This window comes from Penicilliopsis zonata (assembly GCF_001890105.1).
Source record: "Penicilliopsis zonata CBS 506.65 unplaced genomic scaffold ASPZOscaffold_7, whole genome shotgun sequence".
NCBI lineage: Eukaryota > Fungi > Ascomycota > Eurotiomycetes > Eurotiales > Aspergillaceae > Penicilliopsis > Penicilliopsis zonata.
This window is the reverse complement of record NW_019208917.1, coordinates 255816-279985: the sequence shown is the minus strand read 5'-3', so window position 1 is coordinate 279985 and position 24170 is coordinate 255816. Positions and strand designations below refer to the sequence as shown.

At 51.6% G+C, this 24170-nt stretch overlaps 6 protein-coding genes across 6 annotated transcripts; 5 read left to right on the top strand and 1 right to left on the bottom strand.

Annotated features, from left to right (window-relative positions):
- Positions 1-12: 12 nt before the first annotated feature.
- Positions 13-1356, bottom strand: ASPZODRAFT_159359 (hypothetical protein; the record flags this gene model as incomplete). Its single annotated transcript, XM_022726400.1, has 8 exons — positions 13-146; positions 205-518; positions 579-691; positions 745-847; positions 900-1048; positions 1096-1136; positions 1183-1203; positions 1260-1356. The coding sequence occupies 8 exons, from the start codon at positions 1354-1356 to the stop codon at positions 13-15; spliced, it is 972 nt and encodes a 323-aa protein (XP_022580937.1).
- A 264-nt stretch (positions 1357-1620) lies between these two features.
- Positions 1621-3884, top strand: ASPZODRAFT_142245 (hypothetical protein; the record flags this gene model as incomplete). Its single annotated transcript, XM_022724831.1, has 14 exons — positions 1621-1647; positions 1691-1768; positions 1823-1833; positions 1879-1906; positions 1954-2545; positions 2596-2666; positions 2712-2766; positions 2806-2834; positions 2884-2967; positions 3026-3281; positions 3335-3481; positions 3537-3590; positions 3640-3794; positions 3840-3884. The coding sequence occupies 14 exons, from the start codon at positions 1621-1623 to the stop codon at positions 3882-3884; spliced, it is 1632 nt and encodes a 543-aa protein (XP_022580936.1).
- Positions 3885-5950: 2066 nt separating this feature from the next.
- ASPZODRAFT_16191 (hypothetical protein) lies at positions 5951-6685 on the top strand (the record flags this gene model as incomplete). The annotated part of the gene is made up of 1 exon (XM_022726546.1): positions 5951-6685. The coding sequence occupies one exon, from the start codon at positions 5951-5953 to the stop codon at positions 6683-6685; it is 735 nt and encodes a 244-aa protein (XP_022580935.1).
- A 646-nt stretch (positions 6686-7331) lies between these two features.
- On the top strand, positions 7332-8272 carry ASPZODRAFT_132525 (hypothetical protein; the record flags this gene model as incomplete). The annotated part of the gene is made up of 1 exon (XM_022723042.1): positions 7332-8272. One exon carries the CDS (start codon positions 7335-7337, stop codon positions 8178-8180), a length of 846 nt encoding a protein of 281 aa, XP_022580934.1. The 3' UTR covers positions 8181-8272.
- A 1019-nt stretch (positions 8273-9291) lies between these two features.
- ASPZODRAFT_1961791 (hypothetical protein) lies at positions 9292-10731 on the top strand. The gene is made up of 2 exons (XM_022727434.1): positions 9292-9451; positions 9504-10731. The coding sequence occupies exon 2, from the start codon at positions 9531-9533 to the stop codon at positions 10704-10706; it is 1176 nt and encodes a 391-aa protein (XP_022580933.1). The 5' UTR covers positions 9292-9451; positions 9504-9530; the 3' UTR covers positions 10707-10731.
- Positions 10732-12045: 1314 nt separating this feature from the next.
- On the top strand, positions 12046-23825 carry ASPZODRAFT_116942 (hypothetical protein). The gene is made up of 3 exons (XM_022721154.1): positions 12046-12220; positions 12333-20356; positions 20412-23825. Exons 2-3 carry the CDS (start codon positions 12365-12367, stop codon positions 23646-23648), a joined length of 11229 nt encoding a protein of 3742 aa, XP_022580932.1. The 5' UTR covers positions 12046-12220; positions 12333-12364; the 3' UTR covers positions 23649-23825.
- The last annotated feature ends 345 nt before the right edge of the window (positions 23826-24170 follow it).

The window sequence follows — 24170 nt, the reverse complement described above, 5'->3', positions numbered from 1 at the left end:
GTGATATTCTTTCTATTCAAATGTCTTCTCCACTACTAATAATTCTTCCAAAGCCTGCATAAATTCTTCTCCCTCCTCGGCACGCAAGGGCAACAAAGGCCGTCGAGGATAGATACTATATCCATGCATTTCATGAAGTGCATATTCTATCGTAAGCATCAGTATATCATCAGATCGTAGTGGAAAAACATGAAGAAAACTTACTCATGGCTCTGACCCCCCCGGGAACAGCCGCCACGTCTGCCCGCGAGAGAACAGCCTGCAACCGAATGCGCTCCTCGGTTTCCTCAGCGCCCAGGGTGCCTCTATTCAGCAGTTCCCACAGTCGCATCGATGCCTTGGGCGCGAAGTTCGGGATCCCGCTCACCGTCCCGTGCCCGCCAGTGCCCATCCAGGGCGTCAGGTCGGCGATCAGACCATCGAGCAGGAGGAAGGGATACGGACGTGATGTATTGATGCTTGCGTCGGCGCTGATGGTTGCCGTCAGTCGCACGAGCTTTGCCATACTTCCCCCACAGCTATCAGTCATCTACCATCAGTATTACCACATCAAGTGAAATATCGAGGGAGGGAAGTACGTCAGTTTCACGCCGGCAAGGTTCGGGGCTTGTTGGATGACGGCTTCAATCACGGCTGATGACATGTCCTGTCCGCCTGCGTTGGACGGGAAGTTGTACAACAATATAGGTATCTATAGAATATTAATTAACACCCCCCAAAAAAGAGAAAGAGGATATTCCTCACTGGAGACTGTTCACAGATATCAATGTAATACTGTATGACCTGCTCTGGGTCTGCATTGAGACTGGCAGCATAATATGCAGGGAGAATCACCATCCCAGCGTCCCTAAGGAGGATCAATGGGTGAGAAACCCTTGAATGAAGCACAAAGGACTCACGCTCCAGCTTCTGCAGCAGCCTTGGCCAGCTCGATGGTCTCCCTCGTGCTGAGACCCCCCACGCCCGCGACAATCGGGGTGGTCTCGAGGCCGGCATTGTTGAGGGTATTCCGGATGAATTTGATGAGAGATGTTCTTTCACTGGGTGTCTATTCATTAACCATTGGACGGTCAAAGAATATCTCTAGGGCCTTACCAAATGGACAGCCTCTCCAAGAGAACCAGCGCATACAGGGACTGAAGGTTAGTGTGTGATACAAACAATATGTAGTACAATACCTACCCATTCCCTTGGTGGCGAGGTCTATCCAAGTAAGTATAACCCTAACTTAACCCTAACCCTAACAAAAAAACACTTACTCAGCAAATGCTTCCTGTAGCTCTCATAGTCAATCTCCTGCTTCTCATCAAAAAATGTGGGCAGAGGCGCATACACGCCCGGTTGGAGTGTCTTCATCTTTGGAATGCTGAGGCAGGATTGACGGTCCACTATCATTGAGTCCTTCTATCTCCTCCTGGTTATCTATACTTTTCCCTTATCATCGGCTCATCGGCTCATCGGCTCGATGCCGCTGACATCAATATCTTATCAATGGTTATGATAAGACTCATAAGAGTACCAATAGTCATTTAGTTGTAAGTTACTCCATATCTGCCATGTGTTTAATAATCATCTATACACTCTTTCAAAGAAAAATAAAAAAGTACAGCTAATGCCAATATGGATATGAAGAGTACTATGGATGAGGTAATAGCCTACCTCTCTGTCCCTGGACTCTACTGACCATCAGAAACACATGAGTGTTGACCCAGTTGATGAGGCGATGATGGAGGAGGGAGAGGTCAACGGCCTTAAACGGCAGTTAAAGGTACTGCATTATACCAGTTGTTGAAGAAAATGATAGACTAACATTGATCAACAGCCCCGTCATATGTGAGTAAAGATGGAGTCTGTATACATGTCTATACTAATAGACAGGCAAATGATTGCCATTGGAGGAGTCATTGTAAGCAATGCCAAATCCCATAATATCAATCAAACTCATCAACATAGGGAACCGGTTTATTCCTCGGAACTGCCTCTGATCTCGCAGATGGAGGCCCTGCTGGCCTCCTCATCGCCTTCTGCCTGATGGCATCGTTGTTGTTCGCCGTCATGACCGCCCTGGGAGAGATGGTCTCCCAGTTTCCTCTCCCCGGCGGCCAGTTCGCCCTTGCAGGACGGTTCGTGGCCCCTGAGCTGGGCTTCGCCATGGGCTGGCTGTACTGGTATAACTACATTATTGTCCTGCCCGCCGAACTGTCCGCTGCCGCCGTCTTGATCACCTACTGGACGCCCGCCGGACAGGCAGATTCCACCTGCACCACTGGCATCTGTAACAATGCCTTGTGGGTGGCACTCATGCTGGTGGTGGTGTGGGCTGTCAATATGGCCGGCACGCGCGTCTTTGGTGAAATGGAATTCTGGTTCTGCTCTATCAAAGTGCTTACCATTGTTGGATTGATCATCACCGGCATCATCATCTCGGCTGGGGGAGGCCCAGACCACCAGGCAATTGGCTTCAAATACTGGAATGAAACAGGAGGCTTTGTGCAGTATGAGGGTATCGCTGGCGCCAAAGGACGCTTTCTAGGGTTTTTTGCTGGTATTTCAGTTCTTGATCTATGCATTGTTCATCTGATACTAATGTTGTAGTTCTCATCAACGCTGCGTTTGCCTTTATTGGCACGGAAATCACAGCAATTGCAGCTGCTGAAACAGCCAATGTACGTTCCTTGACACTGATTCAACGCTCCTCTGCTAATGTACAGCCTGCCAAAAACGTTCCTCGTGCTATCAAAAGCGTCTGGATTCGACTGGTGCTATGTGAGTCTCTCAACACTGTCTGATATACTTCTCTAACAGTTCTAGTTTATATCTGCAGTGCCTTTTTGGTATGTCCTCATAAGTAGTATACCTGAAATAAGTGTTTCTAACCAACAGATCGGCATCCTCGTGTCTCCCTCCAATCCACAGCTGGATCTTTCTTCCACGGCAGCCCGAAGCCCTTTTGTCATTGCTATCGAGGTATTACTCGCACTTCTAGACTCACCTGTGGCTCATCTGAATGAACTCATGTTTATAGAACGCTGGAATCTCTGTTCTCCCCTCCATCATCAATGCCGCCCTTTTGACCTCCGCCTGGTCTGCCGGTTGTGCCGATCTGTTTGTCTCCTCGCGCACGCTGTACGGCCTCGCATCTCGGGGTGCGGCACCAGCCATCTTCCTCAAAACACGCTCTGACGGCTTACCCTGGGTGTGTGTCGTGTTCTGCGCTGCCTTTTCCCTCCTCTCCTTCATGGCGGCGAGCTCAGGCCAGGCCGGAACAGTGTTTGGTTACTGTAAATTCCCTTTCTTTTCCCCAATAACTTTTGCCGCTGTCTAATCTGTACAGTCTCCAATATGACCTCCATCTGCGGGATGATCTCCTGGACAGGCATTCTCTGGACGAGTATCCGCTGGCACAAGGGATTGAAGGTCCATGGTATCGACCGGGCTACACTGCCTTATCGGGCGCCTCTTCAACCATACCTGTCGTACTGTATGTTTCTTAATGACCTCTGTTAAATACTTGTGTATACCTGCTAACCATCTAGATGGAATGGTTGTGTGTATCCTTGTGATGATCTTCGGCGGCTTCGGTGCATTCAGTATGTTATCCCACTTATCTGGTGATAAATCCTCAATACTAACCTTCAGTCCACACCTTTGATGTCTCCTCATTCATCACCACTTACTTCCCCATCCCCTTCTTTGCCGTCCTCCTCTTCGGCTATAAACTCTGGCACAAGTCAACCATTGTACCCTATACTGACCAGGACTTTGTGACGGGCTCCTCGGTGCAGTGGGCTGATGTACGTCTACTCTATTCACTATGAGAGCTCTTACTAACTGGTCAGGTCACATCAACAAGCAAGTGGAGAAAGATAGTCGAGAATATTTAATAGGCATTAACTGTATCTGTATTAAACCAAAGCTATTCATGTATTCTCTGTAGTCAATTACCACTATTAACCAGAATTCAAGTATACAACCATTGGGGAGTGATGTGGATATAAATACTCCCTGATTGGCCCTTGGTTTCTTATATCGTTCATCTAGTTATGAACCATCTATCACCAGATGCTGTGATGTGTTCCAGATGATGAAATCATCCTCCAAAGACCAAAGAAGCTCTTCTTACCACGGAATGGATATGATGTGTAGTCGCTGGCATGGAAGATAGATCGAGACGACAAGATCAGCGTTGTGTCGAGGTCTCCGTCTCGTACTACCACAACTATGAACCCGAACTTGACGATGAGTCCGCTCGAACTTTCGGTATATCTCTTTATATAATCAGCTGAGCATGGCTGATAGTATTTAGGTCTTTATATAATGACGCAACGAACCTGATGAGAATGTGCAGGTTTTCAGCATGTTCAAGGCGACTGTATGTCACTCTTTACTGGAGAACACTCACTTGCTGATTTAGCAAGGGAATCAATAGGCACAGCAAGGACCTTCACTCATCTGATATCTTTGAAGGCAACAGGGACATATCATCTGTCAGTAGACAGTACTCTGAGATTTCGCCCCAGGAACGAGCACGACTTGAAATAGCTGGAAGGGCTCCTGGTCATAAACAACGGTATATGAGTCGGAGCAGGACTCGTCGGACGACATTCTGTTGATTCTGTTGAAGATGAAAGGTTGTAAGGAAATATGCGCGTAGAAGAAGTCTTTCTCCTCACTATTATCTGACCTTCGCGTGACTAGACTAGGGGGCATTATTGAGAAAATCCTCTAGCCATAGACTCCAGATTTAGGATATCAATTTCTAATATTCCTATTATTTGTCCATAATTAGGCCATGGCCCACTTTTAGCTTTATATAAGGATAACCCCTATATCATTTATATAGATAAATATATATATTAACTTAGTATCCTCTTTCAACTAGGCATGCCTTAGATTTCCTAGGTAAACAGTGAGTGCTAGTATAAATTCTATCTAGTTAATTATCGACTTGATTTCTTTTCTTAGGCTAGAAATTAATACATAAAGTGATTTGCCTCTGAAATATATGTTTAATTCTTGGTATATAAAATCATGTATTTCCTGCTTTTCACTCTCTTCCTTCTTTGAGAGCGTGATGGACGCGGAGGCGTCGGGTATCATGCCAGCCTGGTACTCCAATCTGCCCAGCGATGTCAAGATGTCTTGAGCAGCGAGGAGGCTCTATACTCCTCCGAGGTCACTATCATCACTATTCCCCCCTACACTATCGGCCCTGCAGCCACTGCTTCGTCGATTACGAGCACGACCACTGCATCTGGCTCGACTGCCACTTCGTCAAAGGCTACTACATCAAACGCCACGGGAAGCTCCTCTTCTTCTACTGGTGGCGCTCCTGTCTCGACTGCAGGCCTGGCCATGGGCATGGTGGGTGCTGCTGGTATCCTTGGTCTTGCCTTTGCTCTATAAACGTTAGCCTGATGTTTAAAAAGATTTCTCTATTAAATATGTCCTTTGTTGCTATTCTAGCTGACAGCTAGTTTCTGTTCTAGAGAGAATACCTAAATAGGTGTATACGGTCCTGTATCAGTTCTACTTCATTAGTTAGATTCATTTCGATGATATCAGGATCTTGTCCTTGAGTAGTTGGTACATAGGTACTACCTCTTTAAAAGATCTCCTTCAAGTAAAATACTTATTGTATGCTCTCATTATTTTAACTATGACTCTATAGCATAGCTTTATGTGTTGGAAAAACATATATGCTATAATTTAGAGTAGTGCAGTAAAGATTTGGGAAAGGGGGTGTAGTAGTTTAAGCTGAGTGTGATGGAATGAAGTCACTATGATTGATAGAGCAGGAAAGTCAAGCATTTCTTGGCAAGTCACTACCAATTGATTTCTCTCACATCTATTCTATAGAAGGGAAGTGACTAACTATACTATTAAATAGATGTCCTTATCTATTACCTCAGGACTACCTGCAGAATATGTCCTTCACTCCTTTTCCAGCATGAAGGCGCTCTGCGCCATCACACAGAATGTCCTCGACAACCTCAACAGAAACGATGATAGTGGAAATCAATTCATTGTGATCCTTGGAATCCCAAATGCAGTTCAGACCCAGCTGGATGAGAATAGAAACAGCCTTGATGGGATCCCCTTTCGATTTATGTTTGACGGTAGCACAGGATTGATCAAGATCATTCCATCCTATGCTCATGCCGCAGCAACCCACAAGTTCGTCGACACCATTACTTATACAGGCGCTGCTCTTGGTGTCCCCCTTAATGATATCGGATGGGCTGGAAACACAACGTTCAGAACAACTGTGGACAACAAAGGCAAACAGCCTGACAACTGTCTGCTTCCCAGCACTCGACAAGGTCGTGGAGGCCAACCTCCGGGGTGGCCGACAATGGTCCTTGAATCGGGCGTTTCTGAATCACTGTCTAAATTACATGAGGACGCAAGATGGTGGTTTGAGAATTCCAACGGCCAAGTGCGCATCGTTATTGTCATGAGTGTTAGGCGGACTAGTCGCACGATCTTGCTTGAGAAATGGCAGCTTGCATCACTGCAGTATCCATATATCGCCCAGCAAGTCACCATTACTCCGAACACGGTTGTTGGCAATGTCCCTCTCTGTCTTCCCTTCCAGGTCTTGTTCGACCGGCTGCCTGAAGGCAATGAAACAGATTTTCTCCTTGATAATCAAGCTCTAATGAACCTTACTTTGTACTTGTGACAGTTTCTTTAATACTGGTTACTAGATAGTGGTGCACTAGCTAGAATATCAACCAATTTAGCTATAAATCCTTAGCCCTATATTCCAGTTTAGGAAAGGATCACATGTTCTGTCATTGGATCATGTGACTCCACTCTCTGCCTTAATGCCTTAATGCCTTGATCCTCTCGAGTGAAGGGAGGCTTTTAAATAAATCATTGGATGTTGTCATCAACACTCTTTATTTACTCCTAGTTGATTAGGTAATACTGCTGACCAGATGGCCCCCAACCCTTAGGCCTAATCCAGTAACTGAGAAGTAGCAGGATTCTCCCATACAGATTGGATGCTTTGCGATGATCTTCTCCACACTTATTCAAAGGGGATAAAGAAGGGTATATGAATAAATAGTTGAATGTTTTTGCTGGGGGAAGTAAGAAAGACATAAAATCACTTTTCAGTCTAGACTGCATGGCATCTATAGTCAGTAGTATTATACACAAGTACTTTTACTACATCGTGGTTAGTACTTGGGTCAATCCCAAGTAGTACTACAGTATAACTACCAAGAAATTCTAGCTTTACTAGTGATTTCGCCTAGAAATGACCATGACTCCCTTAATTTAACCTCCTCCTTCTCCCTCTCTGCCTGTCTGTCGACGCACCCACCATGTCCACGACCACGACCGCCAGCACAACCGCCAGCACGACGGTGATCCAGGTGCTCGATGTCATCGAGCAGATCGTGATCGATCCAACAGGCCTGGTTGGCAGTGTCGTCGATGTCGACACCGCCAGCGAGTTGACCACCATCGCCGTCGCCAACAACGGCGCCTACCCGCCCTTCAGTGGCACGGTGACCATCACGCAGGGTCCGTCGACCATCGCCTTCCATTACCCGAGCAGCGTCGTGGACGATGGCTGGACGGAGTATTATTCCATCTACCAAACCTGCGAGATCACCTCGTCTGCCCTCAGCGCCATCTGTCTGTTGTCCGAATGGCGCTTCTCCCACGCAGGCACCTACACGGCCACCTCGCCCGTTTCGCCGGCCACAACCGTCCCCTATACCACTGCGACTATCTTCTCCCTCAGCGCCAATGATTTCGCCTACGACATTGTAACCATCACTGCTGGTGCCAGTAGACTCTCTGTCGCCGAAACCGCCACAGCCACAGCCACAGCCAGCACATCGTCTTCTTCTTCATCCTCATCTTCTTCTTCTTCATCATCTAAAGCATGGATTGCTGGTCCGGTTATCGGCTGCGTGTGTGGTGTCGCCCTGGTTGCCCTCGGAGCATGGTGGTATCTTCGTCGGCGGAACAAGAAAGCCGTAGCTGCAGCAGGAAACACAGAGGGAGAGGAACATGGACATGGACAGACACAGATGGAACATGCTCCGCCGTATACGGCTGCATATCATGGATCCAAGACGGGGGAGAAGTATGGATTGCCGCAGGGAGAGGTACCTCCAGCCGAGTTGCCTCATACTCAACCGGCGCAGGAGTTGCCATGATCAGATTACGAGATAGGATTGTGATTATACTTATAGATGATTTACTTCATACCCTTTATATTTAGTAGTTAGGATTACTATAATGCATTCAGTGATATCATTTATATTCAGTATAGTTAAGTTAACTGCCTAGCTTCCAGTAAAAAAATCTATATAATACATTATAATAATCTAGTCTCCCATGCTGATTCTGCAGGTATATATAAAAGTAAATATCTAAGTAGAACTTTCAACACTGAATTTATTCTCTATTTAGTTATTTTCCCATAGAAATGAAGGCTGCGTCATGCATTATATTTACTCAGATGATCTCATTTCATTAATCCTTCCCTTCTCTAGGACAGGACTCTCTTGTACTAATATAAGTAATATCCCTCTATTCTGAATATAGGGATAGTCTGTATAGCCCTTTGGAGTTTACTTCCTGCGCCTGGGATCACAAACTGGAGATATATATTCTGTGATTCCATGGCCCATGTTCCTCTCCTTTCCTGAAGGTGAACATTATGATGTATCCAGGTGGTGTGTATTGCTCTTTTATTCTTTGGCGACCTGCGGAAAGACTCCATATCACTTATCATTAGTGACCAGCCCAATTCAATGGACAAGACAGGCCAGATACATATCTGGGCTTTACTTTCAACTCCAGGAGGTCTTCTTCCAACCCGCAGTTGCTCCCAGCATTCCCTCTTCAACTGATGCTTCCTGGGAAAGTGAGACCATATAGAGGTTATCGTCTCCGGGTTATCTAAGATGTATAGCATAAGTGATGGAATAACATCTTTTACTATTAAATATGAGAATAGATATCAAGTAAGATATATTAAGATTTTTTTGTGAAAGTATTGAGTATTCACTTAATAGACTAACAGCTGCTGCTTCCTATATCTATATAATATAAAAGAAAATATATTCAAATCATTCTCTAATATTAGGCATTGCCTACTCTATAGTCCTATTATATGATATCTGTTTCCAACTAAATTGTCCATCATATCATTGGCTCTCCACAGACCAATCCCTACCCTCCAGCTGAAACATACTCATCTAGTATATATTAATGAATGACTAACAGCCTAAATTCAGAGTTTGTAACTGTCAGCTGGTAGGTGACTGACCAAGTGATACGCCTCATCTCCGACGTTGGCTTCTTCAGCTGCTTATTGAGCCTAATGGGCCTCACACAGAAGAGATATCTTTATCAAACTGGATATTTCTATTGAATATCATAAAGCATATTATTGATAGGAATACATCTGCTCCATATACAGGTAATTCCAGTACTGAATCAACGGACCATCTATTGACAGTCGTCTTATACAGATTATCTCTATTCGATATACCCCCCAAATGAGCTTCTCTGACCAGTTGCCCGCCGCCCGTGCTCGGCACAGCGACCTTCTCTCAAGACTCACAGCAGCCGCATACGCGCCTGCCGCGTTGTCTGCGCAGACAGAGCTGGTCGCAAGCCTGAACACACAACTCGAGACGACAAAACAAAAGTTACAACGCGCTGAGACCGTTGCCCGGCAGCAAAATACACAGCGCATGCAGGGCAGCCGGTTCCGGCGGTTCGCATACCGTGCTGTGGGCGAGAAGGAGACATTTAAGGCCAGAGCCGCCAAGGGAGAAAGCGAGTACCAGACAGCAGTTGACGAGGCAAACACTTTACGGGCACAGCAGGAGACACTCGAGACACGCGTTCTGCATGAGACAGACGCTCTGGCGAGGGTGAAAGGCGTGGAAGCAGAATACACGGCCCTCCAGACAGAGCTGGACGCCCTGTACGGCTCCCTCTTTGACGGACCGACGCCCGAGTATCCCGTTGAGGACGCGGCCGAGGAGGCGTTACACACCGCGCAGAAGCACTTCCAGGAGACACGAGCACGGTACCAGGGAGCACTGAGAGCGTCGCAGAAGCTCAAGACGGCACACGAGGCCATCCAGGGGCTCGGCGTGCTGCTCAACGAGGCGCTGCTCTGCGCGCAGGTCGCCGTTCTCGGGCGTGAGCGACGCTCGGCCACCATGGGCGCCGACTCGTGTCTTGAGCGCGCCGAGATCAGGCTCGCTCATCTCGTCTCGCTGGTTGGGATGGCGATGCGACTGGACGGCGCGGTGCACGCGCTGCCCAAGATCACGATCCCACGACAGACGGTCGCCATGTGGCTTATCCCCAGCGTCAGTGATGCAGTTGCGTTCAAAACGGGCATCGACCAGGCTATCCTTGCCGTTATGACGGCCGAGGCAGACCTCGTCGCGCAGCTGAACGCGTGCAGGGAGAGACTGGCCCTGCGGACGGCCCAGGGGAACCAGGCTGCTGCCGTGATGGATGCGGCCAAGCTGGAGTTGGAACGCATTCGCAAGGCGATTCTAGAGGGGGGTTCTGTATATGTGGGAGGGAGGCCGAATGAGCTTCCGGGAATTGTCTTGAACGAGATGGCAGCTGAAAAGCCTGTGAATGAGCTGGCAGGGACGACTGTTTTTGAGCTCTCTGCTGAGGACCAGCTGGCAGAGCTGCCAGTTTAGTATTTTATATAGCTATCTCTCCTCATCCAATATGCAATATGAGTTTTATAAGTAGGGCGTAGTAGATGGAGAGTATATACCAGATATTTTGATTCCACTGTAGACATAATGATACTTCATCGGCATCCTATATAGGGATTGTAATGAAAATAATAAGGTTATAAAGCAAAGGATAGTGGTATTACTATGATTAGATCAATATAATCCAAGGTTAATGTGTTATGTGGGTACATAATTATGGGTACTAAAAGCTTGTTTAAAGATACCTAAGTAGTAACTTGATGCTAATTTAATTTATACTGTGCTGATAGGCTCTTCTATAGAATAGATAGAGTATCAGCTTCTGTCAAGTTAAAATATAACATTATTATTACTTATTATTACTAACATTCCTTATAATCTAACAGTATCTCAGTTTAAACAGTGTGTCACTTATCTTTACAGAAATCAGCTAGTTATTTTTTTAATGATGAAATCTCCTTTAATATTCAAAACCCTCTGAGGTGTTTAAATGATAAATATAGTGATAGTATTCTTATTAAGATGTTTCCTTAAGGTATAATTTATTAAGCCTAATATATAATATCATGAGACATAGCGCTAGAATGGTAGTTAGACTGATGGTTCTAGACTCATACTCATTCATACTCATATAGCATAGGAATCTCTCTACTATCAACAAATCCAAGTACATTCAGCAGCCAGGGGCCTATAGGACATATCCCACATATACTGGTTAAGCTCTTATGCAAAACATCCACCTTACCTACAATAAAAGTACAGAAGATCCACTAGGCCTATTTAGTTTAGCTATCTGCTCTTAATTCTAAGATAAGGATAATATGGGGTGCAGAGTAGCTAATTAGTATACACAAATACCTAGTTAGAAGTGCCTGGCCTAGTATTACTAGGATATTATAGCATATTCTATCAGTATAATAAATTGAGCCTAGATATAAAATATGCTCATGTTTATAATCTTCTCATCTTACCTAGGTAACCTGGACCTATATACTCTATACATGCAGTAACCAGTCTTATCGCTTATCTAACGTGGAAGACGCGCTTCCTAAACAAGGAAGGTACCGAGGCAGCCGCTCCTTCCCTCAGTTCCTCCTCCTCCTCCTCCTCCTCCTCCTCCTCCTTTTCTCACCTCCAACTCACCCTTGGACAAGGAAAGAAGAAACAAGAAACACCCCCAGCTCAGGTAAAGACCGTATTTGAATGCTGTTCTGCTGTGGCAACGACATGTTAACCGACAGCCTATAGCTTGTCCTCCTCGTCGGCTCCATTTGCCCTCTGCGTCTTCCTCAGCCAGCCAAGCGACTACCACCAACAGCGCCCCGAACCAAAGCAGCATGGCGTCTGAGTCTATTATCCTCGATTCGCAAGGCCCGTCCCTAGCGGGGTGAGCTATTTGTGCCTCGCCTGTGACGGTTCGCAGATGGCAGCTGCAGGTACAGAGTGTGGTCGCCTCCGGGGATGACTGGATACAGGGGTGTGATTGTGACGAGGTAGCCGTGTAGCCCCTGATGAAAGCGCTTTTACTCCTCCCCTTTCCCCTCTCGTGGAATATTTCCCCTCCTCCTTCTCTCCTTGCAAGTAACTAACCGTCCACGGCTGCAGAGCAGAAACCTCGAGAAAACAAAGCAAGCAGAATGCCCCCCAATTCGCAGACGGGATCGATGCAGCCAGAGATGGAGCGACCGCTGCCCATCCTGCACGTCGTGTACGCCGGTCGCGGCGATTCGATGTACGTCGAGTTTCAGTCCCCCGACAATGCCGACCAGAGCAAGCTGTATGTCATGGATGGAGGTCCTCGGGGTGATGGCGGTCTACATGGAGGTGGTGGCGCTCCGCGCCCGTACGCTCGCTTCTTCCTCTCGGCAGGGCGGGAGATCTGGTATACGCAACTGGGACACAGTGTCGATGCGCCCATCGAGCTGTATGCCATGGTGAACTCGCATCTCCACGCAGACCACAACGAAGGCATGTTCAAGCTGTTGCAACTTCCGAACGGCTTTGTCGACTTGAAGACCGGCTTCATCATGCCAGCCTTTGAGCAAGCTCGCAAAAAGAACAAACACCTCACAACCCTTCACGAAGAGGTTGGTGCCCAGCGCCCATATCTGCGGAAGATGGATGGTTGGGATCAGGGCGCGTTTGAGGGTGGCACGATCGAGTATCCTTCTAGTCCCAGGGTCATCGCTTTGCAGAAAGGCGAAGCCATGAGCAAGGGCGAGGCGCGCAAGGCGTTTGGCACTTTGAAGAAGGCCACCCAGTTCATCGGCAGATTCGTGAATGCGCTAAACCCACGACTGATCATGAATCGGGGTAATAGAAACGACATCAACTTTTCCAGCTTGCTGATCCACGTATCGAGCCCCAATGGCGGGATTTACCTCACAGGTGACAACAACGGCAACATCATCGCACGTCAGTTTGCCAACCATAACCCTCGGCGTCATTTCAGCATCTACAAGATTCAGCACCATGGCAGCAGGGATGATGCTCAGCTGCAGCCGAAGAAAAGAGCTCACGGTGTGCCAATAAAAGTGGCTCAAGAGACCGCGCTATTCATGACGCTGATCGCGAGCAACAACAAAAGTAAAAACCGGCAACTGCTCGGGGTCGATGGTGTGCAGCTAGTGGTATCGGTAAACGCCATGAAGGGGCTCCAGGTACTGCGCGCCTTTCTGCATGACAAGATGAAAGACAAAGGCGATCCGGACCCTCTCGTTACGATAGAGACCTTGCTAGCGCAGCGTCACAAGCAGTACCTGGTCTCTGTGTGGGAGTATGCCAAGCTCAAGTACTCGAATAAGTTGACTGGGAGCAATGGGATAGAGTATGGTGATCCAGCCAAGGAGTGGGAGGCCGTCGTCGCCAAAGTCGCGGAATGGGGAGCGGATCGCAACGCTTCTCAGAGGGCCTTCTTCTGGCGCGAGAAATCGAAGAAAGAGCATCGAGACAAAGAGCCCAGCGATCTGACAGATCCGCTGTCAGACAAGGCGGTGACCAAGAAGCTGAAGGACAGCGCCATCTCCACCGGCATCGTCCTTGCAGGCAATCCCGCCAACGCGTGTACCGCAGCCGTGACGCAACTCGATGCCGTCAAGAACGGTGACTACTTGACCTGGTGGCAGAGGTGGTGGGGGGGTAAGAAGGGCGACGCCCCAACAGGCCTGCCGTTCAACCTGTTCAGGTCGGTCCAGCGTATCCGTAAGATCCACGACTTCTTCGACAGCTTCATTGCCGATGCCTACGTCGTCAGCGCCAATCACACCGAACACAACCACCCGGATCCCGAGACACTGTGTGGCTTGGCCTCCGCCCTGCACAGGGGCACCGGCGGGAATCGGCCTGCCACGTTGTACCTGACCAACCCAAGGAGCTTCAAGAAGGACAAGTTCGCAGCTCTCTGCGCTCGGGTTGGCCTGGACGCCGATCAGCTGTTGGAGAAGACCCTGTTTGTGCGATATCCACACACCAGACACACGATGAGCCTGACGGCGAGCCCGACCCTCGACAAGGAGTACCTTAAACGCCGCAAGATCGAGTTGCAGGGAGGTTTGCCGGTTGCTACAGACACAAAACAATATGCTTCCGATGTGCACGATGTATACGGCGTCACGAAACGCATTCAGTCGCTGTCAAGAGATGAGGCGACAGCGTGGAATCTGGTGCAGACACTACGCCACATCCACCTGGAGAGTGTGGAGGCGTGGGACGCCCTGTTGCCGACGATGGCCACCATGTTCAATATCAGCACCTCGGTGCAGACCGGTGACCTGGCCGTGACATACCATCTCATCGTCACCAGTACCGGAATCCAGCTGGAGACACAGGAACGGGCAGTCCGTGTGCGAGAGGCGTGGGAGGGCAGTCATAACAGCAAGATGAATACCCTTTTCCTCTCGGAGACGGCCACCTCGACGGACCGCCAGATGATTCACGTCTCATTCAACAAGAAAGAATCTCTCTATCAGATCATGTGGGAGGTGGACAGGAAGATGTGGACTTTCTACCCGGGGACAACCGCCACCGCAAAGCCGGAATCCGCCCTGGTGTCCGAGGACAAAACCAAAGTCCCTGTCTGGTTCCACTTCGAGCCCATCCAGCCCGTGCAGTTCGCTTCGCAGCAGAGCATAAACCTCAAAGTTCTATCCGCGCCATTTGCTTCCATGAGCGTCGTGGAACAGCCCGTCAGTTTGATGCGGCGTGGCGTGGCTATCCGACAGCAGCCAGCTGCGCAGCTGAATACAGCCAAAAGGGTGAGAGACGGGGACGAAACGCCGGCTGTCTTTGACACCACCTGGGGCGGCAATGGGAAAGAGAACGGATTGACCGAAGATGAAGAAGACAACGACAAAGAAGACAACATGTCCACCAGCAACAAAAAGCTGGCCATCACTCGACTCGAGCAGCAGCCAGTGCTAGGCGTTCGAAACACCTTTTACGAGTTCTTCCAAGTCGCACAAGTCGATGAAACGGAGATGACGACGGCGGGGAGAGTAATCAAGGCCATGGTAGGCAGCGCCAACTTTGCCGACCTGAAGTTCTCATCCAAAGCCGGCGGCGGCGGCGGGCGCACCACCGTCGAGGAGCAAATCCTCACCTACGACGTGGACTACACCGACACGCAGGGCACATGGGTTGAGTACAGCGACGACCGCCTCGCCGTGATTGCCAACAATGCCACGATCAAGCTCCGGATCCCCCCCAGTGCGACGCTGAGTCTCGACGGCGGGGTGTTGGCTCTCGTCGTCAGCGCCAATATCATGCTGAAGTTTGGCATCGACAAGGTCTTGACTGTCGGCCTCGCGGTGCAAACGCTGGTCTCAAATGACGGCCTGGACTCGCTCAACACCCTAGTCATGACTAGGTCCTTGCACAACGCCCGCGGGCCCTCGCTGCTGTCCAAAGCCCTCGTCGCAACGGGCTACGAGTCCAGCGCCGTGGCTGCCATGGGAATGATCCAAACCCTGGGCGCCGTCATTGGGGACTATCACGCCGCCATCCACATGGTCTACGACCGCGTTCCCACAGTCCTGGCTATGCTCAGGGGCTTCGTCAATCTCCAGGTGGACTGGTTTGCATCGACGGGCGAAGCCTCATACACACCTACCAAGCACGTCTACATCCGCAACGCCCGCATCGTGTGCAACCTGAATGACCGCAAACTCGACAAGACCGTTTCCATCGATGGTGTCTCTGCCGGCGACTTCTCGCTCTCGCTCAAGACGCTGTTCATTGACGTCGAAGACGCGCGCATGGCTTCTGAAAGTGTCACCCTGTACGCCGTCATGAGCCTCTCGACGGGCGAAGACTTGCAGCTGGCCGTCTCCTTGTCGTCTAGCAGTGACCGCCCTATTGACGCCTACTTCATGACGACCGGCGAGGACCCGAGTTCTTCCCTCAAGGCTCTGATCGGTGCGCTCGGTCAGGAAGCCTCCTCCCCCATGGATCTGAGCAAATTCCTCCTGCCTTCGCTCACTCCGCCCGGTCCAGGACGAGGCGATGGCATCATCGTTCCCGCACGGAGGCTCGATGCGCTTACTCTCAAGCCGGGCTCAGTGGGCTTCGTGCTGCGCCAGCATGTAGATCAAGCCCCGGAAGTGCTCCTCGACCGTATTTTCCTGACTACTGAAGAATTCGAGGGCTGGCGCGACCTCTTTCCGCCCGAGATCACATCTAAGATCGTGTCCGGAAAGCCTGTAGTTGACGTGACTATTTTGAGCCCATCAAATTCTCTCACTCGCGCACTCCAGGTCGAGGTCGCTGTCGACCTGGAGCTGACTGCGGGTGACGGCGATAGCAAGATTACGCGTCCGGTCGCGGCCAAAGCCTCAGTGGTCCCGCTCATCATGAAGGGCGACTATCAGTATACTCTCGACGTTGACGCGAGGGATGCTGCAGACTTGTCATTTGCCGAGATCACCCAAGCACTCGGACTGCGCAGCGGTGCAGCGCCTAGAGTTGCAGCCGCGGTGCCACTCCTCGACGCCGTGCTGATGAACAGAGAAGGCAGACGGGCTTACCTGCGCCGTGTCTCGGCTGGCATCATCGCGGTAGAAGGCCCACAGTGGGCGCTCGGCGACTGGAGCGCGACCGCCTGGCTGTCGGAGCTCGACTTGATTCCTGGTGCGGTGATGCTGGAAGACGTGCGACTCTCGGTCTCTGAGTTTGAGCATGACATTCGCGTCATGGCGACGGCCGCCATCCGGCTCCAAACCCCCTCCACCGTCGTCTGGTTTGACCTCAAGCTTCCGACAACGGCCTCCGCAGGCGAGCTGTGGCTCAAGGTCTCTGAGGTGAGGGCTGGAGCAGTCTCGGTTAGCAACGTGCTCGCAGCATTCGGTCTCGATACTTGCGAGAACGTGCCACTGGTCGGCCAGGTCCTGTCTAGCGAGATACGCTCCATGACCGCCACTATGCCCACCGCTGTGTCCGGAAAGCCGGTATCTATCGACTCCTTCTCTGTCGAGCTCAACCACCCGCTTCTCAAGATCGGACCATTCCAGTTCCAGTATGTTGAGTTCGCGTTCTTCAAATCGTACGAGAACGAGCAGAGCGACGATCAAGACGATATTGAGGGGGATTTGGTCCAGGCCAGTGCTCGACTCCTTGGCTGCAATGCTGATGAGGAAGACAGCGGTGATATCTCCGCCCTGATAGAATATGATAGCGCTGAGGGGAGCCTGACAGCAGGCCTGCAGCCTGACACCATTGTCACCATCGACAGCCTGTTGGCTGCCTCCCTGCCAGATACCTTCCCTGGACTCGACGCGATGAAGGCCGCAGCCAACCGTATGCATCTCCGGGACGCGATCATCGACTTTCAGACCTCTGGAACACTCGACATCCGTCATTTCGACTTTTATGTGGCCGAAGAGACCGCCGTTGAGCTGCAATCGATTACTCTAAAGGAGGTTCGAGTCGTCTACGACGAGGAGAAGAAGGAAGGGCAAGAGAAAAGGGACCTGGTCATCAAAGCACTCCTGGGCAGGGAAGCAGTCATGACCAACATCGTCATCCAGTCACTAGCTGGGCCAGACAACAAAGTCATGTCCTTTGGCATATATCCCGCCGCCCAGCAAGAGCTACTCCTAGGCAACTTCCTCAGCCTCTTTGGCTGGGACGACAAGAGTGTCGACTTTGCTCACCCATACACCTACCCGCCGGTCTTCAAAGTGCCTATCGAGGAGGTCAAGGGCAAGCTCACCCACGTCATCGACGACAAGGTGAAACCTGTCAATCCGCCGTCGAAAGAGAGGACAGTGATGATGTTGAGAGATTTTCACATCATTGCCAACACTGAAAAGCCCATCCAGTTGGTTGTGAGCCCGGACGTGGACCTCTACGATATCACCCTCGATTTGGCCTTCTCAGCGGAGGACACGGAGACAAAGTCAGGCCTCAAAGGCACTCTATACGGCAAGATAAAGATCGGAGACTTGCTCCTCAAGCTGGAATACACCGACGACCGATACATGGGAGAAGGCGGAGAGGACGGCACCCCGGATGCGAGCGAGCCTCCCAGTCAACTGTTCCTGGGTCAGGAGAGCTTGTCTGAGATTTTGAAGAAGGACTACAACAAGGAGGCTAGTATCCGGTTGGCTAACGTTGAGAACGCGGGCATCGACACCACCGCACTCGCAGTTGCGACGAGTATGCCTGTTGAGAGAACCGCCGTGCCTGATGTCAAGCTTGGGCTGCACGAGACCATGGTCAAGCCCACCCGGATCGGAGGCCGTGTCCGCGTCGAGCCGACGCGCATGATTGAGGTCTGGGCAGCTGGAGATGAGTCCTGGAACAGCCATACGTGCGGGATCACCGTCGAATTGAAAAATATCCTTGCACTGTTCAGATACACACAGGGCCCGCAAGTGCGAGATGACCCCACGTACGAGGCTTACCTCCGGGGTCTGCTGCAGCTCAATGGGTACGAGGCGAGGGCAGCGCAACTCTCGATCAGTTCCGATTGGAACCGCATTCTCACGGCGCGGCTCACAAAATCGGATGGGGGTGTTGGTGATGTCGCCGTGTTCGGAGAGGTAGCGGATGAGATCAACAAGGCGACCGGCACCGCCTGGAAGGATACGGTCCCTGCTTTTACTGGACCGATGAACTTCGAGGAGAACTCGAAGCTATTCTTCGCAGTCGACTTCTCCCAACAGAGAGCTGTGCTGTCCGCACCCATCAAAGATGTAGGAGGAGCGCTGCTCCTGGCGCAAGATGTCGCCATTGGGCAGCCCGCCGACAAGACACAGGCGTGGAACGTGTTTTTCCTCGAGACCGCCGATCTGAACCGTGTCTGGATGGAGACCAAGAGCGACGTGGTCGAACAGTTCAACATCTCCGAGGTCGCAGTACAGGTCCTCGGGCAAGATACGACGATCAAGGAGGTCCGAGAGCATGTTGCCGCAATGCTTCCCAGTGTGCCAGATCAGCAAGGGCAAGACCGTAGCAAGGACTCTAAGAACCAAATTCTAGGAGCTGAGAATGCCACGCCGGCCAAGACGGCGGTCCGGTTGATGGAGGGCATGGACGAAACAATCATCCTTAGCCACGGGGCGTGGTTCGTTGCCGACATCGATCTCTCCCAGCCAGACAGACGGGATATGACAGGAATTGTCGCTCTGGATGTCTTCAACATCGGATCCTCGAACCCTCCCCGTGTGCGTCTCTACGGCAAGGTCCTTCCGGTTGGCAACCAGCAAAAGACAGAGTACCACGTCGACATCCGCAACCTGCAAATATTTGAAGGGGCCGTCACTTTCGACGGCAACCGTGGCCGGTACTTCCCGGGCGATGAGGAGCTTGTTGTGGTCTCTCCCATGCAGCTAAGTCTACTATTTTCGGACATGGATAACCAGAAGGAGGGGGAGCGGCTGTCCTTCGAGGTACTACTGACAATGGACAAGACGAAGACAAGCTTCACCACGAGCAGTGATACACCGGCAGCCAGCCAAACCATCACCGATCCCTTTGGAGGCATGTTCAACGTCAAGCTCGAGGATCTCATGATCAGGGGCTCAGCGACCAGACAAGACGGCAGCCAGGATGTGCTGCGCGAATGCACTATCTACGGCGCTGCCATTCTTGGGGGTCGAGAGGACAAGTTACTGGGACATATCTACTTTGACCGAGGGCATCCCGTTGTTTGTGAAGTGGATTTCACCCTGCAAGTCATTAAAGATGGCAGCGTCACTCAGGATCCCGCGAGTACAAGTAACCCCTTTATCCCTACAAAACAACAGGATGGTACTGTGAAGATGACAGACATATACGACGACATTCTCCGCCCAGCGCCCACTGCTATAGGCCAGCAGCAGGTCACTCCTTGGCCTATTGGCTGGGATAACTTTGAGATCGAAAGCGCCTACATCGGTTACAACAGGGCAAAGACGAGTGTGACTATTGCCCAGCGGACGTACCACGCGGGATACCATCTGTACGGCCAACTCCGGCTCTTTGAGCTGCTCATTCCCGTCTCGGTGCAGATCAAAGATGAGCCTCGAGCTCTTGAAATGACCGGCAGCTACGGACAAGATCTAGACCTGGGCGTGTTCAAGTTCACAGAATACGAGGAGGACGGTGGGAAGACAGTCCGTTCCTTGTCACCGACCTTGAAGACTGCCGATGAAGTTTGTTTCCCCTTGTGTTAACCCTACTATATTCAGAAAGCTGACGATTTGATAGATGCATCTCAATGTCGACAGCGGGCTGAAGCTACTCGGGTTCGAGAAGACTCCCCTCCAACTGAAGTACAAGCCAGCAGAAGCCGACTCCAAGCACAGCCGGTTTGAGGGGACAGCTGAGTACAGCGGCACGACTCTGCGTGTCGACAACCCCAAGATCAATATCTTCTACTCGGACGGCCGCTGGGGCTTCTCTGGGTGGAAGATTCACCGCAGCGCCTACTGGGACTCGGGCAAGATGCCATCCCCACTGCCGGACCAGCTGCCGGCCGACCTCGACAACGTCCCGCTCAATATTGATCGGACTATCGAGGTGGGCAGCACAAAGGATAAGCCTTGCGGCCCTCTCTCCCCGTTTACCATTGGGGAGAGGGTCGAGATGGAGCTTGACTTTGAGCTTGGGCTTGTGGAGATGAAGCAGGCGGCAATGCTGGCGCGGGAGAAGGATGCCGACGCAAAGGGGTTTGTGTTCCAGGTGGGCAGCTGGTCATGCTCGGTGTTCGTCCAGGGGAGGCAAGGCCAGTCCAAGACTGAGATCCAGCTGCCTCCGTTCGAGATTATCCTGCCGTTTGCCGGGTTCGAACCTGACACGTTCAAGGGCGTGCTTACGGAGTTATGGCACAAGATCCTGGGCGAGGAGGTGCTGGAGCAGATCGGCTTGAAGCTGCTTGAACCTGCAGCTCTAGGGGGGCTGCTGGGTGGCATGGACGCCGACAAGGGTATTCCATCCGACCAAGTCGTACCGCTGGTCTGTCGTGAGCCCACAGGTGATGGGACCAAGGGGCTCCGGGACAGGGCGCAGAAAGACCACGAGGACGAGACCAAGAAGAAGGAGGACGAAGTCAAGGGAGGGGGAGGAAAGCTGGACGATGTAACGGCTAGGGCTGGAGGGGAGCAGCCACCTGGACAAGCACCCGGTCTGAATCCTGGTGATCCCGGAAGTACTCCTCCAGGTCCCGGTTCCATTCCAGATCCTGGCTCTATTCCAGATCCCGGTTCTACTCCAGGTCCCGGTTCTATTCCAGATCCTGGTTCCATTCCAGGTCCTGGTTCCATTCCAGATCCCGGTTCTATTCCAGGTCCTGGCCCTACTGGCCCTAGTCCTGTTGATCCATTGCCTATGCCAGAGCCCCAGCCACAGCCTCAGGATCCCCAGCCTGGAGTGCCCCCAGCGGCAGACCCTAGGGTTCTACCGTTCCCATTGCCGTTCCCATCTCCTCCGGACACAACCCCAGATCTCCCCGACACGGACTGGCCGATCCCCGGCCCAGGGCAGATCCCCGGGGGTCCGTTTGGGACTGTTGGCCTACTGGTGCTCATCAAGATGTACGTGGAGGCCATCACTGGCATCAACGACATCGATCCAGAGGACATCAGGAGCAAGGGACTGGGCCGCGTACTGAGGAAGTGGAAGGCCTGGGAGGGGTTGGCCGACGACGTTGATCGGCGGCACCAGCGTCTGATGGACCAGATCGCCGATGCCGTGGCCAAAGGACGCAGTGCCAAGCAGGCGATCCAGGACCGCATGAATCTACAGCTGCAGCAGCCCATCACGGCGACTTTTGTGACTCCTCAGGACGAGTCGCACATCGAGGTCGATGTCAGTCCGGCACTCCCGCTGCCAAAATGGGTGCATCCAGAGGACTACCAGGGTGTCCAGTGGCAAGTGTGCCTGGTAGCAGAGAAGGACAAGGGTTCACCGCCGCCGCCGCCACCCCCGTCGGCCACAGGCTCCCCTGGCAAGGATGATGGGTACCAGTGGTACAGCTTCAGCGGCGTGGGAAGAAAGCTCAGGTGTCCTGCCGAGACCTTCAGGCGCGTTGGTACCGTCCATGTATGGGCGCGTATGCGTGTCGTCTATCGCGGCCACGAGTTCGTTGCTACAGAGTGGAAGCCGGCGACGGCGGTGCATCTGCCGTGGCTTGAGCGGCCACGAGGTGTGCAGCTCTTCATGCGCGACGCGTCGACTGTCGTGGTGGAAGTCCCCGCCGCGTTCGAGCCTGCGAGCGACTGGGACATCCGACTGGTGAGCGGAGACAAGAGCGCCGAGGTCCTTTACGAAACAGACTCCTCCTCCCTGTCGTCGACGACGTCCTACTTTTCTCACCCGAACGCCGGACCCGGCAAGTTTGCCATCGATGTGGCTGCGTTCGGGTACGACAGGACGGCGTTTCAGGGGCCTGTCGTCGCTCGGGTCCGGCAGCGGCCCTGGTTCGCCAAACTCTTCAACGCGAGCCTCGAGACCGACTCGTTCCAGACGCTGGAAGTCGTCGCCGCGCCAGCGGGAGTGGTGGCACGGATGGAGGGCAGCGACATCGCGGTCGGATGGGATGCTGCCCCCGGGCTAGCCGCTGCGGACTATACCATCAGTCTGAGGCGGCAACAGACACGGCGCGAGGTGGAATACACCGTCGCCTCTTCGCCAGGGATCCGGGGTACCCGGATCGAGGGGCTCCTCTCGCTGGTCGACCCGGAGGAGGGCGAAAGGATGGAGGTCATCGTGTGTGCCAAACGAGCTGGCGCGATCTGTCTGCTGTCCGCCACGAACCTCACGCTGCGGCCGCCGCTACAGATCCAAATCGACGAGTCGTCCAACTACGACCTGGTCACCCGCATCCTGAGTCTGAGTATCAGCCCTGTCAACCGGCCGCTGAGCAAAAAGACCAAATTCCAACTGCACAAGGCCCGCACAGGGTCCGCGGCACCTGTCATGGTTGTGGAGGATGTGCCGGCCAAGTCGATTCACGGACACCGGGCAGTCTTGCGGTTCGGGCCTGAGCGAGCAGATTGGGGCGGCAGCTTCTTTGTGCGAGTGCTTGAGCCGGCGCCAGAGGGCAGTATGGTCGTCGAGGAGGAGGCCGACTCGGAGACGTGGGAGTTCCCCAGTCGCGCCGTGGCGGACGGGGGAGCAGACGGGAGCAAGATCGGCACCGTGACGGCCGGATTCCTCGCCGCAGAGACAGGATCGTCGTCTGCATCGCTGGAGGTCAAGTGGACGGAACAGCAGCCGCAGCCGGGCCAGGAGGTGGTGGTGACGGTCCTGTGCGAGACGGCGGCGTTCCGGGCCGTTTCCACCAAGGCGGGCGTCGTGGAGGGCAATTGTCGAGTCGAGATTGACCGGGCAGACCTGCCCAGCTCAGGCTCGATGCTGACGGTTGTTGTCTTGGTCAAGATAGCCTCGAACAAGGCTTTGGATGCTGTCGGGCACAGGGAGACGATCCAGGTGGAGGTGCCTTGATGGATCGCATGTCTGCCTCGACGAGGAAAGTAAGCAAACCATGTGTCGCCAATGAAGTCACATTCATTTAAATTCCTTATCTAGTGCTATTCAAAGTACTTTCTTATATCTATGTTTATTTTTTATTTCTTGAGTGATAAGTAAAACCTTATAAGACTTGAACATATTAAAGCAAAGGCAAACCTCTTTTGAACTTTTAGTCAATATTCTAATTAATCTACTTAGGAAAATAAGTTTTATAGTTCCTTAGCTCCCTGTCTAATCCTTTTAGTGTTCTACTATTGCTCTACCTTATCTAGGTCTGCCTTTCCTTAATAATTTCAGTTTCTAGCTAGAGACAGATTATCACACCCCTTTATATACAATATTATATGCTTTCAGAAGATCATCTATATGTTAATATTATATGATTTATTAATAAAAAGTACATAATAATAGTGGTCCTCTCATTATAACTAAAAGATGTCTAACCCTAACCTTCCTGCTTTTTGCTGGATAGTAAAAGTCGCTCTAGTTATAACA